The sequence below is a fragment of the Dermacentor variabilis genome, chromosome 7 (genome assembly GCF_050947875.1).
Source record: "Dermacentor variabilis isolate Ectoservices chromosome 7, ASM5094787v1, whole genome shotgun sequence".
In the NCBI taxonomy this organism is placed as follows: Eukaryota; Metazoa; Arthropoda; class Arachnida; order Ixodida; family Ixodidae; genus Dermacentor; species Dermacentor variabilis.
In genome coordinates, this window is record NC_134574.1 from 87958230 (window position 1) to 87976112 (window position 17883).

Consider the following 17883-nt stretch of genomic DNA (forward strand, 5'->3'; position numbering starts at 1 on the left):
GACGTCGGGAAATACGGTGATGATGACAGCGGTATACACGCTCAGGAAAATTAACGGCCTCGAGGGTGGTTTGGACGTCGGAACATCGTTTTTGCACTCTCACTTCCCCTGCAATTTTCAAAACAGGGTACTCGCAGACACAGCGCGTAGTTTCGTAAGTTTCAGAGTGCTAAAAAGCGTTTTGTGCGAAACGTGCAATACATCTTGAAGAATTTAAAGGTGTTCGGGCACTTTAACATTTCAAGCAAGTAAAAAGCCATAAATTTCTGTTTCCGGTCTGTGCTATGTCATTATTTGATTACGCCGTATGGTCGCAGTAGGCTCTATCTGTCAGCCAGCTTCCTCATGTACATGGCGTCTCCGGCAGTGGAATGGAAAAACGTAGTTTTTTTCCTTTTATTTCCTACCCTGCCTTTTGATTTTTAGAACTGCCTTCCTTTACGTTGTTTCAGCTCCGTGTTGTTTTATAGATCAAATGCCAATCATTAGCCAGTCGTAGCGCGTCAGCCAATTGTAGTCCTACGGGTGCCTGTACTTTTTGGTTTAGCATCAGGCGCAATATTATGCGTGGTAAGTATTGCGCTATTTCTTGCAGTTATCGGTTTGGATAAGCGTTCAAGGGTGCATGCGGAGCAATCTACTATTTATAAGAGCACAGAATTTACTGTGCAGGTGGTTCGACCCGAACGCAAAGTGGACACACCCAACTACTTCGTCCTCTTCCCTCCTTCCTGCCTTTCAGTTCTTAACTGCTAGCTTCGCTTAAATTTTCACCTTGGTGCTGATTTATAAATACTGAAAGACTTCAGAACGGCGCCATGCTATCAGAGCAGCTAAAGGTAATACTGTGCTATTAAGGTGGCTGTGTCGGTGGAGTGGTCGTTAGGTTACACTTTTCACTGGCAGCCTGTAGGTCTGTAGTTCGAATTTAGGCTGCGCGAATTCTTTTTTTTACCTTCGTTTCTTTTTATAAACGTTTCCGGAAAACATTTCGAGATTACTTCGGAGGACGTCCGAAAGTCTAGGGCAGTAACAGGACAAAAGATGCGGCTGCACAAACAAACCATACATAGTGTACATTTCGGCAACACACACATTGGTGAAAAGGTTGCGATTCCAAAAAATCACCCGTTCAAATGGGTACATTAGTTCGCCTAAACACCCTTTTCTATGGGTGTAAGGGGGTGAGTCACATACACGAGAAAACACCCTTAAAAGCGCAATATTTCTTAGTATGCATACCACGCCCGCCAAATGTCACATTCGCGAGTGTCAGGGGACAGTGGGGATTAGGTGTGTACTATCCTTAGGGCTGAGTGTTTCCGATTTTTACTTTCTGGAAATTCGGCGTATTTTATTTTGGCTTGTATGTATTTTTCGGAGCATCGGGCTCCACAACGAGTAACGGCGTAGCAGGAGACCGCGCGAGCAGGAGCGATCGTGCCAAAACGTCGCGACTTACTTTTCCCACGTGACCACCTTCCACGTCGTGATGCGTACACCGCCTGGGAAAACTGGATCCTAGAAAAGCTATCAAATTGTAATATCCGTGGCGGTTTGAGGGTTTCCAGTATTTTTTTTTCTGGCGTTTAATTGGATGTACAGGGCCTTCATTTACCGCAAGGAAATGAAAAATCGAAAATATCCTGGCATTCCTCTATGTTAAGTTTAATCTTGCGGCCGCAGGAGAGATGTCGCGGAGCGAGTACCCTTTCCCGGTGAAGGAGAGGGGCCCGAGAAAGGGCAGGTACGATCTGCCCAAGTACGTGCTGGACTCTCATGGAGACTACGTCATGGAGATGCTGCGCACCGAGGAGCTGCCGGAGGTGAGCACATATATAGGAGCAGCGAAGGTTACGTATGCCGGAACTGAAATGCTCACTGAACGATGAAATTGTCGCCTAAATAAATAAAATAACGCAGAAACTCCTCTGAGAGTTGTCAAAGTATGCGTAAGCATATCGCCTCTTGCTCATCGCGGCACAGCCCGGTATCATTATCAAGGTTATGAAACTTGACACGACCGGTATAAACGACAGTGCTGCAGCACACGAACTGCTGCTGACGGCGACGCAAGCTAGGTGAATTGATGAGGCAAGCAAACTACTGCAGGTGGCGGCGCCAGGTGCGCTGATGACGTTCCGATCACTATAAGCTGGGATCGCTCTCCAGCACCTTCTCCATCCGCGTCGAAGTATTATGCGCCGCGCAGACCACATCTTGAACGCAATCTGCGATGCAGATTGATAGTGCCAACTGCTCATAGCTTTGTGCGCTGTGCTCTCGCACTTTCGCGTTGAAGCGAGACGTGCCTGCCCATATCTCGAAAGCGATCTGCGAAAAGAGCACAGTGCGGCGTCTGCTGAGACATGAGCGCTGTGTTCTCGCCGCTTCGTTCGCTTGGGAGCGACAGGCAGCACGAATGTAAAGCCGCTCGGATTTACATTCGTGCTGCTCAATCGATATGCTCAATCGTCTCCTGTTTTTTGCGGGCTCTATCTATACTGTATGCCTGATTCCAAATAATGCATGCCCTTTTCGCCTCACTTTGCTGAGTGCTTGAAGCCTGCTTCACCTTCGCCACGGGTCGGCCCAGTATTGCACTATATACATCTTTGGGATCGACGCAGATTTCCGTCTTACATGTGACGGACGGTTTCCTCGTTGGGTAAGTATAGAAATGCTGACGCATTTGAAACGAACACAAGAGCAGACGCCACGGCCGCAAGGCGAGCAAATTATTAACGCGAGAGCGTTAAGGAGCTCGAGTCGCAGAAAAACCGGTGTCGTCGGCGTCGTCGGCGTTGGCCGTGAGCCCAAAAGGCCGGAAGGCAATTCATAAATAAAAAACAACTTGCAAGATGGGCTGGGTGGGAATCGAACCAGGGTCTCCGGAGTGTGAGACGGAGACGCTGCCACTCATCCACAAGTTTTTTTTTTTATTACCGGCTTGGCAAAAGAAATTACAATGTGAGTATTACATGGCCATAAAAAACAACTAGTCAATGCCGGATCAGTGTGGCGTGATAAGAACGATGTAGGCTAGTCACTTTGTCCAAAGCACTTAGCCAATCAGGAGGATCACTCTGTGCACAGAAAAATTCGCGTATATATAACACACTTTCAATGAAATATACATGGGCTGGGGCCTGAACAATGCGCTCATGTCTAATATCCATACGCGTTCGCCACACACTGTGCATGCACAGAAGCATTAACAGATCGACAGGCACTCCCTCTGGTTCCGCGCATGGCAGGAAGCGTATTCCGAAAGCATTTAATGGCAATTCCTTTTTAAGGCTACGTTTTAGAATATCCCACAAAAACACTGCGTCATGACAGTCCAAAAAGATATGCTCAATCGTCTCCTGTTTTTTGCATATAAAGCAATTCACAGACCACACTCAGCCACAAGTTCGATGGTTCAAAGCGGGACAAAAGTGCATCTAGTGAATGCGGTGTTGCCTTAGAAATGTGCCGTAGAAAGTTATACTGCGGTGTATATTGGTAATTATGAATATCTAAATTACAGAAGTCGCACTTACACGAGTAGCGAAGTACGTTTCCGCTACATTTCTTCTGCGCTCTGCGCAAACGCAAAGCCATCTTGCGGCAAACACAGAAGACCCACTCCTCGCAATGTACGGCGCTGCCCCGACACGTGGCATGCCACTCTCGTTTGAGCGCATTGCGGCCGAGCAGGGGCCGGTGCGAGGATGCCCCAATACCCTTGCGTTTAATAAGTTTTCTCGCTCTCTCCCGGGAGACTTCCAACTACCAGCGTGCGTCACTCGAACCCTCGTGCTTAGGCGACGCGGCTCCTCTTTCCGCTCACAGCGCGATTCCTAGGTGCAGCGTGCGATGCGGGACGCCTCTGACGCGATCGCTGCGCTGTAGCGCGTCTGGTGGGAAAGCGTCCTTTGCAATGTTTGCCTGGCTGCTGGCGAAGAGTCATGCGTCTGCGTGGTGCTCCCAAGCGAGATAGAGGACGATGCCATCGAGGCCTCAGCCCCATGATCGCGTCCGCCTTCTTGGCGCGTCGTGGCCCGGCTGTCCGTGTCGATCACAACGTTTGGCTCGCGCTGATCGTTTTCAGTGGGCGTTGCGAACCGGGTGCGATAACGCTATCGCGTTCCACTCTTGAAGGCGAAGCTTAAGCGTCCTCCAATTTTTTATTGCAGTCCCTTAGAAGAAAAGATGAAACGTAGGCGATCGTGTGCTGTCCGGTCTCGTATTCCTTGTTCACGTTCGTGTTTACTTGCGCTGCAGTGGCTTCATCAAGTATCAATCAGCCAGCCCAGGAACAGGTTATCCTAAGCTCATGATGCAATGCGCAGCACGACCGCACAGAGATAGAAACCGGCACACGCACACAGCGGTGTTTCTCTGTCTTCGTCCGGTCGCGCTGCACATTGTATCATGAATCCAAACCAACTATAGTCCGTCAGCGTTTTTAGCCAGCTTCGTATCTTAATGGGACACTAAAGTGAAAAATGATTTCTTCTGCATCAGTAAATTACCGTTTTTTACAACACCAAAAACACCGCTCTTCCAACGATAAGACGTTTGGTAAACCAGAAAAAGCGCAAGAACGAAATACGTGTGGCGACGCCTGCTTGAGTTCCCGCACCTGGGGGCTGTGACGTCATGGATTTTGATGGCATCTTTAAGGCCTACTAATTATAGATAGCGGTACAGATTGACTACATTGTGTTCGAAAGGAACCAAATATTAAACATGTCAAGTTTCGGGAACTTTTATTCAGCGACCACGGCCCAAATGGGAAAACATACTTTGGAATGTCACGAAACCCCAGCACCGTCACGCTGACGTGCCGGTGCTGGGGTTTCGGCGCAAAATTCAAATACTGATACTTGGACCTTCATTTTCTCATGTAATAATCAAACTATTTTTTTTTAAATGACTGCCCGCAGGGTTCTCAAACAATGCTCCATTAGTCAAAACTGATTTATTGATTTGCTTTAGTGTTCCTTTAAGATCGCTGAAGGCTTCACGCGTGCCGTGAGCAGCTCATAAGACGATCCGTGACGATCCTAGAGACCGCGGCGGCCGCATTTCGATGGAAACGAAATACGAAAAAAGCGTATGTGCGCCATCCGTTGGCTGCACGTCGAAAATCCCCAGGTGGTCAAAATGAATCACTACGGCGTGCCTCATAATGGAATTCAGAATTATTTTTGCACGTAAAATGCCATAATTTATTGACTTACTTTAGCTGTTCTAGAGCATCCCGGTCTCGCCGCACGACCGCTACACCAACTGCATATTGTGAGGGGGTGTGGACCCGTGCTGTCAACACTGCGATGTGCGTGAGGCGCGAACTAAGGTGAAACTATTTGCTTAGTCACGAACTGTGTATAAGTGCATATAGCCGCATTATTATCTACTATATGTCATCTCCTCTATTCTCATTCTCTATTGTTATTCTGCTATCCGGCCCTCCCTGTACACTGACCGCCGTTCAGTTGCCAGCATAATGCTAGGGAGTTGCAGCGCGGTCAGTTGCAATTTCCTCGTTTTCTCTTTTCCAGATTTAGCATAATAAAAGAATCACTTACTGCTACACGAAACGCGAACATCAAATAAAGCTAAAATGCTAAGTTACTTTTATAGAAAGCTCGCAGACATATATGGCTTCTGGCAGACAAAATCGTGCCTGAAGGAGATAGACAAATCCTCTCACGATTTAAGTCGCCCATCGACGAAATATGTCTCTAACTTAAGCATGCCTCTCCTCAGAGGCCATCGGAAGTTGTGATTATGCAGTCACAGTTGGAAGGCGCCGTATAGAGAGAGTTTTACACGAGACTTTTTAAAAGTTACGTTATAACAAACTGACCTGCCGGCGCTAAAAATTTCGACGCGCAGTTGAAAGAGTGAAAGTTCGACCTTCATTTCTTAAATAACATTGTCACGTAGCAGTGACAGTGAAGAAAAGCAGCAAAATTGTGATTGACGAAACTAACGTTTTATTGGGCGAACCTATGCCCTCAAAAAACAACGCTATGGAACAACGATAACGGCGAAAGCAATCGGCGATCGCCAAAAATCTGGTCTGCCGGTCTAGCGCGTCGGCTTTTATAGATGAGACTCCAGAGTGATCGCTGGTGCCCGCGTGCCTCCCAGAAAGTTCTACACAATTCGCCTTGTACACGCAATCAGATTACACAAGCTTCGGTGACAACAGACAGCAGATGGAACCATCGATAACATTCGAGAAACTTCCAATACACGCGGGCACGTCCCGCGTTGAGCCATAACATTTGTTAGACGGGGAAAAGCGGTCACCTGAAAAAGATAAACAAGTACGCATGTCAGTACATTACGTATTAACGCGAGATATCTTAAGTCCAAATTGATTTAGCGTATTAGTCTAGTAGTGTATAAACTTTATTCATGTTCGGCATTTCGGGCTGTGGGTGGGTGCCTCAGTCGCGGACTCCGCTGGTCTCTGTGGTTCGCTGGGCTTGATCGAGAAGAGCTCTCGGGCTTTGTAGATCTTCGCTAGCGCAAGCCAAACCACCCACTGTCTGTTACTCGGAATTTGTACCGTAAGGGACGAATTGGAATTTAGAGGCCGTAGTTTGCACGTCCACGTTACGTGGGCAAGAGTTGGCCGCTCCCCGTACCAAGGACAGGTATCCCCATAGTGTGCAGGGTGTATCTTACTAAGCATTTGGAGCTGTGGATATGTGTTGGTTTGTACGCGGCGCCAGTACCGGGCGTGTTCTCTCGTAACGTCGGGATGCGGGTGGCTGTATTTTTGTCTCTCTTTTTTTGGTTTTCGAGGAGGTCGCGCAGGGAATCAGGGACTCCTCGTTTATCTCATTGGCTCATTAACTCTCCTATAGCACAGTACCTTGCACTAAGGGCGTCCATTCCATTATAGCCCAGTGCTCAGTTGCGGGACGTTAAGCGCCATAGTTTCAGTTTCAGGTTTTTGTGGCATGATGCCCGTTTAGCGCGTTCGCCCATCGTGTTGTTGCTGCATGCAGCCCCCGCCGGCAGACACCACCGGTGCGCGCATCCGCCTCACCCTGTCCCTGATTATGGCCGTGCTGCTGTGCGCGGTCACGGGTCTCGGCGTAGCCGCCATCATCGGAAATTCTGGAACGCTGTTCGAGCGGACGACCCGCGACGCTGACGACGCAGAGGCCGCCGAAAACCGGTGGGTCCTCGCATGTGCAAGACCGCGACTGCATACAAATTTATTATGCATGGCATATTATAGACAAACATAAAAATTGTACATGGTGAACAGAATGATTATACAGCAATGGTGTGTGTGCGTGCGTGCGAGCGTGTGTGTGTGTGTGTGTGTGTGTGTGTGTGTGTGTGTGTGTGTGTGTGTGTGTGTGTGTGTGTGTGTGTGTGTGTGTGTGTGTGTGGGTGTGTGTGTGTGCGCGCGCGCGCGAGCGTGCGGGCATGCGGGCGCGTTCTTCCGTTTAAACATGAAAAATGGGGCCACGTGAGCAAGAGACACCGCAAACCGTAAACGAATAAAAGCCTTGTTTTCGAATTTTGATCTAAAACCTCTTATTGCCGGAAGTGCAGCGGTGGCGTAGAGGTAGAACACCCACCTCGCGTGCAAGAGGTCCGTGGTTCGAATCCCGGTGCCGCGCAATTTTCCACCGGATGAAAAAAAAAGAAATATCCGCGTGTTGATAAAATTGCATGAATAGGTCTGGAGTGTGTCCTCATCCCGGTGACCAGAACCGGTAACGCACTCCCTCACCAGAGCAGGATTGGCCACCCTGGTGCAGTACTTGGCCACAACCTCCTATATGAACACCACAATCAAACCCCCGGCCCTCAGTCCCCAGCAGCTGCGAAGCAACTGACCACGGCGTCGGTCAGACCTGCGACGCAGCAGAGGGTGCTAAGAATCCCTGGCTCCGGACAGGCCGCCATTGGAACATGAACCTGGCAACGTTTAACGCTAGAACGTTATCTAGTCAGGCGAGTCTAGCAGTGCTATTGGAGGAATTAGAGGGCATTAAATGGGATATAATAGGGCTCAGCGAAATTAGGAGGCCAAAAGAATCACATACAGTGCTAAAAAGCGGGCACGTCCTGTGCTACCGTCGCTTAGCGGAGAGGCGAGAACTAGGAGTCGGATTCCTGATTAATAAGAATATAGCTGGTAACATACAGGAATTCTATAGCATCAACGAGAGGGTGGCAGGTCTTGTTGTGAAACTTAATAAGAGGTACAAAATGAAGGTTGTACGCGTCTACGCCCCTACATCCAGTCATGATGACCAGGAAGTCGAAAGCTTCTATGAAGACGTGGAATCGGCGATGGGTAAAGTCAAAACAAAATACACTATACTGATGGGCGACTTCAATGCCAAGGTAGGCAAGAAGCAAGCTGCAGAGAGAAGGCAGTGGGGGAATATGGCATAGGCACTAGGAATAGCAGGCGAGAGTTATTCGTAGAGCTTGCCGAACAGAATAATATGCGGATAATGAATGCCTTCTTCCGCAAGCGGGATAGCCGAAAGTGGACGTGGAGGAGCCCGAACGGCGAGACTAGAAATGAAATAGACTTCATACTCTGCGCTAACCCTGGCATCATACAAGATGTGGACGTGCTCAACAAGGTGCGCTGCAGTGACCATAGGATGGTAAGAACTCGAATTAGCCTAGACCTAAGGAGGGAACGGAAGAAACTGGTACATAAGAAGCCGATCAATGAGTTAGCGGTAAGAGGGAAAATAGAGGAATTCCAGATCAAGCTACAGAACAAGTATTCGGCTTTAACTCAGGAAGAGGACCTTAGTGTTGAAGCAATGAACGACAATCTTGTGGGCATCATTAAGGAGTGTGCAATAGAAGTCGGTGGTAACTCCGTTAGGCAGGATACCAGTAAGCTATGGCAGGAGACGAAAGATCTGATCAAGAAAGGCTAATGTATGAAAGCCTCTAACCCTACAGCTAGAATAGAACTGGCAGAACTTTCGAAGTTAATCAACAAGCGTAAGACAGCTGACATGAGGAAGTATAATATGGATAGAATTCAACATGCTCTCAGGAACGGAGGAAGCCTAAAAGCAGTGAAGAAAAAACTAGGAATTGGCACGAATCAGATGTATGCGTTAAGAGACAAAGCCGGCAATATCATTACTAATATGGATGAGATAGTTCAAGTGGCTGAGGAGTTCTATAGATATTTATACAGTACCGGTGGCACCCACGACGATAATGGAAGAGACAATAGTCTAGAGGGATTCGAAATCCCACAGGTAATGCCGGAAGAAGTAAAGAAAGCCTTGGGGGCTATGCAAAGGGGGAATACAGCTGGCGAGGATCAGGTAACAGCAGATTTGTTGAAGGATGGTGGGCAGATTGTTCTAGAGAAACTGGCCACCCTGTATACGCAATGCCTCATGACTTCGAGCGTACCGGAATCATGGAAAAACGCTAACATAATCCTAATCCATAAGAAAGGGGACGCGAAAGAGTTGAAAAATTATAGACCGATCAGCTTACTGTCCGTTGCCTACAAAGCATTTACTAAGGTAATTGCAAATAGAATCAGGAACACCTTAGACTTCCGTCAACCAAAGGACCAGGCAGGATTCCGTAAAGGCTACTCAACAATAGACCATATTCACACTATCAATCAGGTGATAGAAAAATGTGCGAAATATAACCAACCTTTATATATAGCTTTCATTGATTACGAGAAAGCGTTTGATTCAGTCGAAACCTCAGCAGTCATGGAGGCATTGCGGATTCCGGGTGTAGACGAGCCCTATGTAAAAATACTGAAAGATATCTATAGCGGCTCCACAGCCACCGTAGTCCTCCATAAACAAAGCAACAAAATCCCAATAAAGAAAGGCGTCAGACAGGGAGATACGATCTCTCCAATGCTATTCACAGCGTGTTTACAGGAGGTATTCAGAGACCTGGATTGGGAAGAATTGGGGATAGGAGTTAATGGAGAATACATTAGTAACTTGCGATTTGCTGATGATATTGCCTTGCTTAGTAACTCAGGGGCCCAGCTGCAATGCATGCTCACTGACCTGGAGAACCAAAGCCGAAGGGTGGGTCTAAAAATTAATTTGCAGAAAACTAAAGTAATGTTTAACAGTCTCGGAAGAGAAAAGCAGTTTACGATAGGTAGTGAGGCACTGGAAGTGGTAAGGGAATACATCTGCTTAGGACAGGTAGTGACTGCGGATCCGGATCATGAGACTGAAATAATCAGAAGAATTAGAATGGGCTGGGGTGCGTTTGGCAGGCATTCTCAGATCATGAATAGTAGGTTGCCATTATCCCTTAAGGGAAAAGTTTATAACAACTGTGTCTTACCAGTACTCACGTACGGGGCAGAAACCTGGAGGCTTACGAAAAGGCTTCTACTTAAATTGAGGACGACGCAACGAGCTATGGAAAGAATAATGATAGGTGTAACGTTAGGGGATAAGAAAAGAGCTGATTGGGTGAGGGAACAAACGCGAGTTAATGATATCTTAGTTGAAATCAAGAAAAAGAAATGGGGCATGGGCAGGACGCGTAATGAGGAGGGAAGACAACCGATGGTCATTAAGAGTTACGGAATGGATTCCAAGGGAAGGGAAGCGTAGCAGAGGGCGGCAGAAAGTTAGGTGGGCGGATGAGATTAAGAAATTTGCAGGAACAACATAGCCACAATTAGTACAGGACCGGGGTAGTTGGAGGAGTATGGGAGAGGCCTTGGCCCTGCAGTGGGCGTAACCAGGCTGATGATGATGATGATGATGATGATGATGATGATGATGATGATGATGATTGCCGTAAATATAATAATTAAAAAGGAATTAAATAAACGTCATCATCAGCCTATTTATGTCCACTCCAGGACGAAGGCCTCTTCCTGCGATCTCCAATTACCCCTGTTCTGCACCAACCGATTCCAACTAGATCAGCAAATTTACTAATTTCGTCGCACCACCTAGTCTTTAGCTGTCCTCTACTGTGCTTCCCTTCTCTTGTTACCCATTCTGTCACCCTAATGGTCCGACGGTTACCTAATCTGCGCATTACATGATCTGCCCAGCACCATTTTTTTCTCTTAATGTCTATTAGAATATCGTGCATACCCGTTTGCTCTCTGATCCAAACTCTTTCTGGTTCATAAAGTTATGCCTAGCATTCTTCATTCCATCGCTCTTTGCGCTGTCCTTAGCTTGTTATCAAGCTTCTTTGTCAGTCTCCAGGTCTCTGCCCCATATGCTAACACCGGTAAAATGCACTGATTGTTTATTTCCCTTTTCAATGATAACGGTAAGCTCCCAGTCAGGAGCTCACGATGTCTAGCATATGCGATCCAACCCATTTTTATTCGTCTGTGGATTTTCTTCTCATGGTCAGGGTTCCCTGTGATTAGTTGACCTAGGTAAACGTACTCCTTCACAGACTCTAGAGGCTGACTTGCAATCTTGAGCTGTTGTTCACTTGCCCAGTTTTCATCATTATCTTTGTCGTTTGCATATTAATATTCAGGCCCACTCTTACACTCTCCTTGTTAAGGCTGCCAAAACGGGCTTTCATTGTGGATGCGAAATTTCTGCACAAAAGGTACAGAGAAAAAGGACGGGAAGGTTTTTGTTTACAGTATTCACCCAAAGAATAAGGGAAGACAAATAGAAACAACACCTAGATGTAAAGTTAACACGCAGATTTTAAGTATATCAGAACGATCGTATAAACATAGCAGACTAATTAATAACAAGAATGTACTGGACGCTTCTTCGTGTTGCTGCTAACAGAATGACACATACGGTATATACTCGCCACACTCATGTAAGGGCCGCACCCCCAACTCTGCAGCCCGAAATAAAAAAAGGTTATGTTGAAATAAAGAATTCAGTGACTGAAGAGGGCGTCTCACCTTGTGCGCATGTTCTTGAATTCTGCGGATATCGTTGTGAAAAGCTTTGACATCACGGTCATATCCTCACCTCACCGAGAAGATCAACGAGACGTGGAAAAACGGCAGCGTCCCAGAGCAATGGAAAACCGCCAACGTCGTCCTGATCCCCAAACCCGGCAAGGCTCCGAACATGGACAACCTCCGACTCATCTCTCTGACCTCTTGCGTCGGGAAAGTGGCGGAGCACTTCGTCCTCAACAGACTAAACAGATATCTCGAAGAGAACAGCATCTATACTCACAACATGATTGGCTTCCGTGCCGGTCTCTCGTCGCAGGACGCCATGAAGATGATCAAACATCGAATCATCGACGGCAGTACCATGCAGGGACACCAGGGCCCTGCTCGGACTCGACCTCGAGAAAGCGTTTGACAACGTTCTCCACGAATACATTCTGGCCTCCGTCACAGACCTGGAGCTGGGCCCCAGACTATATATCTACGTCCGTTCGTTCCTGCCGGGGAGGAAAGCGAAGCTGTGGATCGGCGACTTTAATTGTCTCCGACGAGATGCTCCTGGGCCCATGGCGCACGCCGCAAGGCTCAGTCATTTCGCCTGCTCTCTTCAGCATCTGCATGATCGGCCTCTCGAGGAATCTGGCCCAAGTTCAATGTATCAAACACACCATCTACGCCGACGGCATCACGATCTGGTGCACCGGCGGTAGCGAAGGGCAAGTGGAAAGCGCCATGCAAGAGGCGGTAGACGTCACGGAGCAATACCTGCTACCCACCGGACTCAGATGCTACCCGACCAAATCTGAACTTCTGCTTTATAGAAAAGAAAAAGGCCGCAGACCTAAGGGCTGGAAACCGGTCTCAGAAAGTGACATTCACCTGTTCACTCAGAGCAGTGACCCGATACCCAGGGTCGACACCATCAGAGTCCTGGGTATATTCATCGAATTACGTGGCGGCAACGGCATTGCGTTACGCAAGATAATTGCGAAAACTGACAATGATTTTCGCCTCGTCCGAAGGGTCACGAACAGACATCGTGGCCTCAAGGAGGACAATCTGCTTCGGCTCATCAACGCCATTGTGCTGTGTCACTTCACCTAAACGGTGGCCATGCACAACAGGCTCACATCCGAGCGGGAAAAGCTTAATGCCCTTTTGATTGATTTTGAAAGCTTAATGCTCTGTTGATTAATTTTCATTAGAAAATTAATCAACAGAGCTCTCGGGCTACCCGTCAGAATACATACCGAGGACCTCCTTCGGCTCAGCATACACAACACCATGGAGGAGATAGCCGAAGCTCAGGAACGGGCCCAGCTAACTCGGCTGTCCACCACGCCGGCCGGCAGGCGTATCCTCGAGGAGATCGGACGCGACCCACCAAGAACTTTGCTGAAAACACCCAATTCCCCAGAGAAATAGGGGAGAAGATCGTGGTCGCACCTTTGCCCCGCAACGTTCATCCCGTTCATAACGCAGGTCGTCGCAAGGCAAGACCATTGAATATACTGAAGCAAATAAACAAGGACAAGATTGAAGCAAGTATCGTGGATGCAGCTGCATACCCAGACGGCAAGGCTTTTGCGGTTTCCGTCGTGGACACGCTGGACGAAGTCATCAACAGGGCTTCCGTCCGTACGACGAACCCAGAGGTGACCAAGCAAGTGGCCATTGCACTCGTCATGCAAGATGGTCGGAGAAGAACGGTGTATAGCGATTCGAAAGCGGCCGTCAGTGCATTTTAGCATTCCAGAAAGGCTGGGCGGCCCGGCAGGCGCTTCAAATTCTGAAAGGCGCCAAACACGGCGACACCTCCATACACTCCATCCTTTGGTTTCCTGCGCACGTCGGGGCGATTGAAGGGGTTTCTGTGAACCTCAACAAGTCTGCCCACGAAGCTGCGCGTGGCTTTACCGACCGCGCTGCCCTCGGATCGGGCGACACTCTCCCCAGACACAGAAACGCTCCTATAACGCACAATGAACTTACTAAATTCTTTTGCCTAGAGAAGGGTTTTCCCGCCGCCTCACTCCAAGCTTAGCAGGCCGCAGGCGGTCACACTCGGACTGCTGCAAACGAACTCCTACCCAAATCCGGTGTTCCTTAACAGCATGTATCCCGAGATTTTTCCGAATTGTTCTTGCGTGGCCTGTGGTGAGGTTGCTACTTTGCCTCATATGCTCTGTGAGTGCGGGTCGCTGGGCCCGAAGTTCACCAAGGAAGAGTGGGACTCGCTCCAGCGATGTACCGTCTTTGAAGACCAAATCCTGGCCGTCCAGCGCGCCCGCAATCGGGCCGGCAGACTAGATCTGTCAGTCCCATCGTGGGATTAGCCGGGTGCGCATTTTATCGCATTTTGCTGCACCAAATAAAAGTTTATTCACTCACTCACTCACTCACTCACGGTCATATATAACGCCATGGGCGGCTGTGTTCATGAGTGTGCTACCGAACCGAATCTGAGCAGCGTTGACGGTGACAGTCGTGACCATAGACCTTCTACAGCGAGAAGTCTGCGCACAGCGCACCAGAGGCCGCCATAGGGTCGCCGCGAATGAACGCCTTCTGAATGAAGAGTGAGAAAGCATCAGCCGCAGTCTGCCGCACCAGCAACGTTCCACCTACACTCTTGCCACACAGTGATAATCGTCATCTGTCTTGCTTGCGTTTCCTTTCTTGAAAACGTTGCGCTCGCTACTTTCCTGTCGAGAATGCTCTGTCGTGCTGATAACGCGCATGCCGTTCGTGACTTGGAAGTACGGGGCTCGCAGCGTTAAACAACGAAAATGCGGACAAGACAGAAGACGATTATTGTTGTGTGGCAAGATACGATCCAAAGGGTGTAATTTTGCTTGAGAGTAAAGGAGTGCTCGTGTTTACAACCGTTCGTCATGCATACCTTTCTGCAAGGCGAACAAGACAAGCGCCACCGCCAGCTCTGCATAGCATACTGCCGACTGCGACCGACAACCTATTGGCGGCAGTGACTGATAGGCTAACACCGTACCTGTAGCAACAACACAGCGTTACCGCCAGCGCTGGCACAACATTTCACGGAATGTTGAACCCCGATAAGCATGGAAGTCAGCTCACTATGTCCTCCCCGCGCAAATTCGACTGACATACTCGAAACCTAACTTTCCATAACAGCAAATTCAAGCGTGGGATAACAGGCGGGCACCGCGAGCTTTCTTTATGCGAAGTGAAGCAAACAGCAGGTGGGCGTTCGCTCGGCCATTTGCAAGATTTTTGGCCATGTGTACCCAAATACATTTTAATCTGCACTGTAAGTAATCGGAAAACCATTCCCAATTTATCTTATCACTGCTTGCAACAAGAATGACGCGGTCGGAACCAGCCACCGCCGTCAAAGCAGGTCGCAAACACGCATTTCTTCCGCGCTCACACACGACTATTCCTGAACGAAGTGGCTGCCAGTATGCAGCTAACGACGACAACAGGCGAATGGCCGTAATAGACTTACAAATATACCGCCGTAAAGACCAAAACATAAAGGGTAAAAGGTTAAAGCCAACAACAAGCTCCTACAATCGGTCGCCTACAGCGAGTAAGCTTGTACACTATTAAGATTGCAGCGCAGGTAGGATGGATAAATATTTGAGAGGTATACTTACACAGCATCCGCAACTTTCACTAAAGTCTTACGCAGTCGGCTCACTTACTGCTCCCTGTAGAAGCCGAATCGCGGCTCCGTTTTAGAGCGCAGCTCCTTGGCGCCCTCTCCTGCGTGGAGCGTCGGTGTCTCTCAGCGTCCCTCGGCGCAACCGAGCGAACCAACATATGCGAATGATAGAGCGAACGCGAAGCGCAGCCGGGTATGAAAGACGGCTATAGCGAACAGAGCGCGAAAAGGAAAGCGGAGGAGGAGGGCACAGCGAAAACGTGAGAAGAAAAGCGTAGTGCCGCGCAAGACATGTTCCGCGGCGACCACCGCTGCGAAATGGCGCCAGAGTAGCACATATCGTCTGTTCACCGATGACACCATCGATACGGGATGCGGCTTCATCGATACTTCTTTTTGGGCGAGTTGGTTCATCTTGAAACATATGGGTAAGAGCGCAAACAGACGACTACAAGAAGGGAGACGCGTACACAGAAGCGCTTGCGTGTGCGTGTCTCCCTTCTTGTGGTCGTCTGTTTGCGCTGTTACCATATGTTTTAAGTGATGCGGCGAGTGCGTCCACAGATATCATATATGGAAGCAAAGCGCTGTATGAGCGGAGGTCTGTCTGCGGCGGCTGCTGTGAATCGCGCCTGCGCATCACCCACGTGCTGCCTCTCGCGACCGCACGATTAGCGAGGCAGTCGCGCCACACTTCGCTCCGTTTTCGACTTGCCGCACGAGACAGATTATCCGCGACAGCCGATACATCGCGGAAGACGTATAGAGCTGCGCTCAAATTTCGCGTTATAGAGTATTGTAATGGTCCGGGAATTTTTTTCACTTGATTCATGATGGCCGGGACGCTTATACGACAAGCACAGACAGTACAACAGGAATGGTAAAAATGCAAACTACCAACTGAAGAACGCTACCGATTTCAATTTGAATTTGATTTATGCTAAAAAAGGCTGTCTGTCGTTTCTTTATACATGTCGTCTACGCAGACTTGATCGCTTCAACATGTTTATGCTATATAGTGCTGAGTACTGGAACAGAGTCCTGGTGCTAGTGAATCTGGTACTAATATATCTGGTACTAATGATCCGTTTCCTTTGAGAGTGTACACGCGACCACAAAATATTACGGGCCATGAAATATGAGAAAAAGTGGAATATCTCCGCAACCTCACAACGCAGTCTGGTATTTGCATTTCGGGCATCCACTAGAATATACTAACATGTCGTGTACGGTTTTACTGGCTACTGCTACAGGCTGCTGGGGAATTGAACGTTTTCTGAGATCCTGTGATCCGTAAACTTTTGTGGCCTGGTGTAATTTTCTGTACATAAGAAAATAAGGGGCTTTCACGTGCCAAAACATCGATCTGATTATGAAGCACGCTGTAGTGAGAGACTGCGGAAATTTTGACCACCTGGAATTCTTTAACGTGCACCTAAATCTAAGCGCACGGGTGTTTTCGCCCCCATCGAAATGCGGCCGCCGTGGCCGCGTTTCGATCCCGCGATCTCGTGCTTAACAGCCGAACACTATAGCCACTAAGCAACCACTGCGGGTACTTGTATGCATATGCATACAATAACTGGTACATTGTTTCAATGTTCGTTTGTTTCAATGATCGTTTGTTTTAACGTCCGTCCGTCCGTTTCGCGCTTTTCGATAGCCGTCTGTTAATGGGTTGTCGTTATACGAACTCGCTCGCCTTTTTCACCTCTGATTTCTAGGTTTCCCGGCGGGATTCCGTTCACCATCGCGAACGACAGCGGGTTGGCCAAGAGCGATGAAACCGCTGCGAACGACAAGACCAGCGACACTTCTCCAGCTCTGACGGGGACTGAGCACGTGACGTCGTTATAGCACGCGCAGAGAGCCACGTCGCTCGCCGCTCTCTTAAACCACAAGGATTTCTTCCCCAACGCTTTCTTCTTTAACGTTCAAGCGCCCCTAATTGCGGACAAAGTCGAATGGTTTATTCGAATCGATTGGAGTTGTTGTGATTTGTATGATTTTGTCGTTTATTTAAATAATCTGTTATTTTGAATGAATAAGGTATAAACAAGAAGTCTCGCACTCCGTCTTCTGGCTTGGAGAACGCTACCTGCACTTATGACTTTCTTTATAATGTAGTCACATAAACTTGTGTCGACAATAAACTTCGCCATTCTCCCATATATTACGTAGGTCCCACATTACTTGATCGGGATCTACGTCATAAACATTTATTGAACATGCATACACATGCATTTTGCGTTGAAATGTTTCCCATTAACATAAGCTCCCACATTGCGTGCAATTTATAAGACCGTAAATTGAAAAAAAATTTTGAATTGAT

At 48.3% G+C, this 17883-nt stretch overlaps 1 protein-coding gene across 1 annotated transcript; it reads left to right on the forward strand.

Moving 5' to 3' along the window:
- Nucleotides 1–1691: 1691 nt before the first annotated feature.
- LOC142588733 (uncharacterized) lies at nucleotides 1692–17408 on the forward strand. Its single transcript, XM_075700549.1, has 3 exons — nucleotides 1692–1826; nucleotides 7017–7189; nucleotides 17276–17408. The coding sequence occupies exons 1-3, from the start codon at nucleotides 1692–1694 to the stop codon at nucleotides 17406–17408; spliced, it is 441 nt and encodes a 146-aa protein (XP_075556664.1).
- The last annotated feature ends 475 nt before the right edge of the window (nucleotides 17409–17883 follow it).

Coding starts and splice junctions, on each gene's coding strand:
- LOC142588733 (XM_075700549.1), top strand. CDS start 1,692: ATGTCGCGGAGCGAGTACCCTTTCCCGGTGAAGGAGAGGGGCCCGAGA. Junction 1,827..7,016: donor GCACCGAGGAGCTGCCGGAG/GTGAGCACATAT, acceptor TGCTGCATGCAG/CCCCCGCCGGCAGACACCAC. Junction 7,190..17,275: donor GCAGAGGCCGCCGAAAACCG/GTGGGTCCTCGC, acceptor TCTGATTTCTAG/GTTTCCCGGCGGGATTCCGT.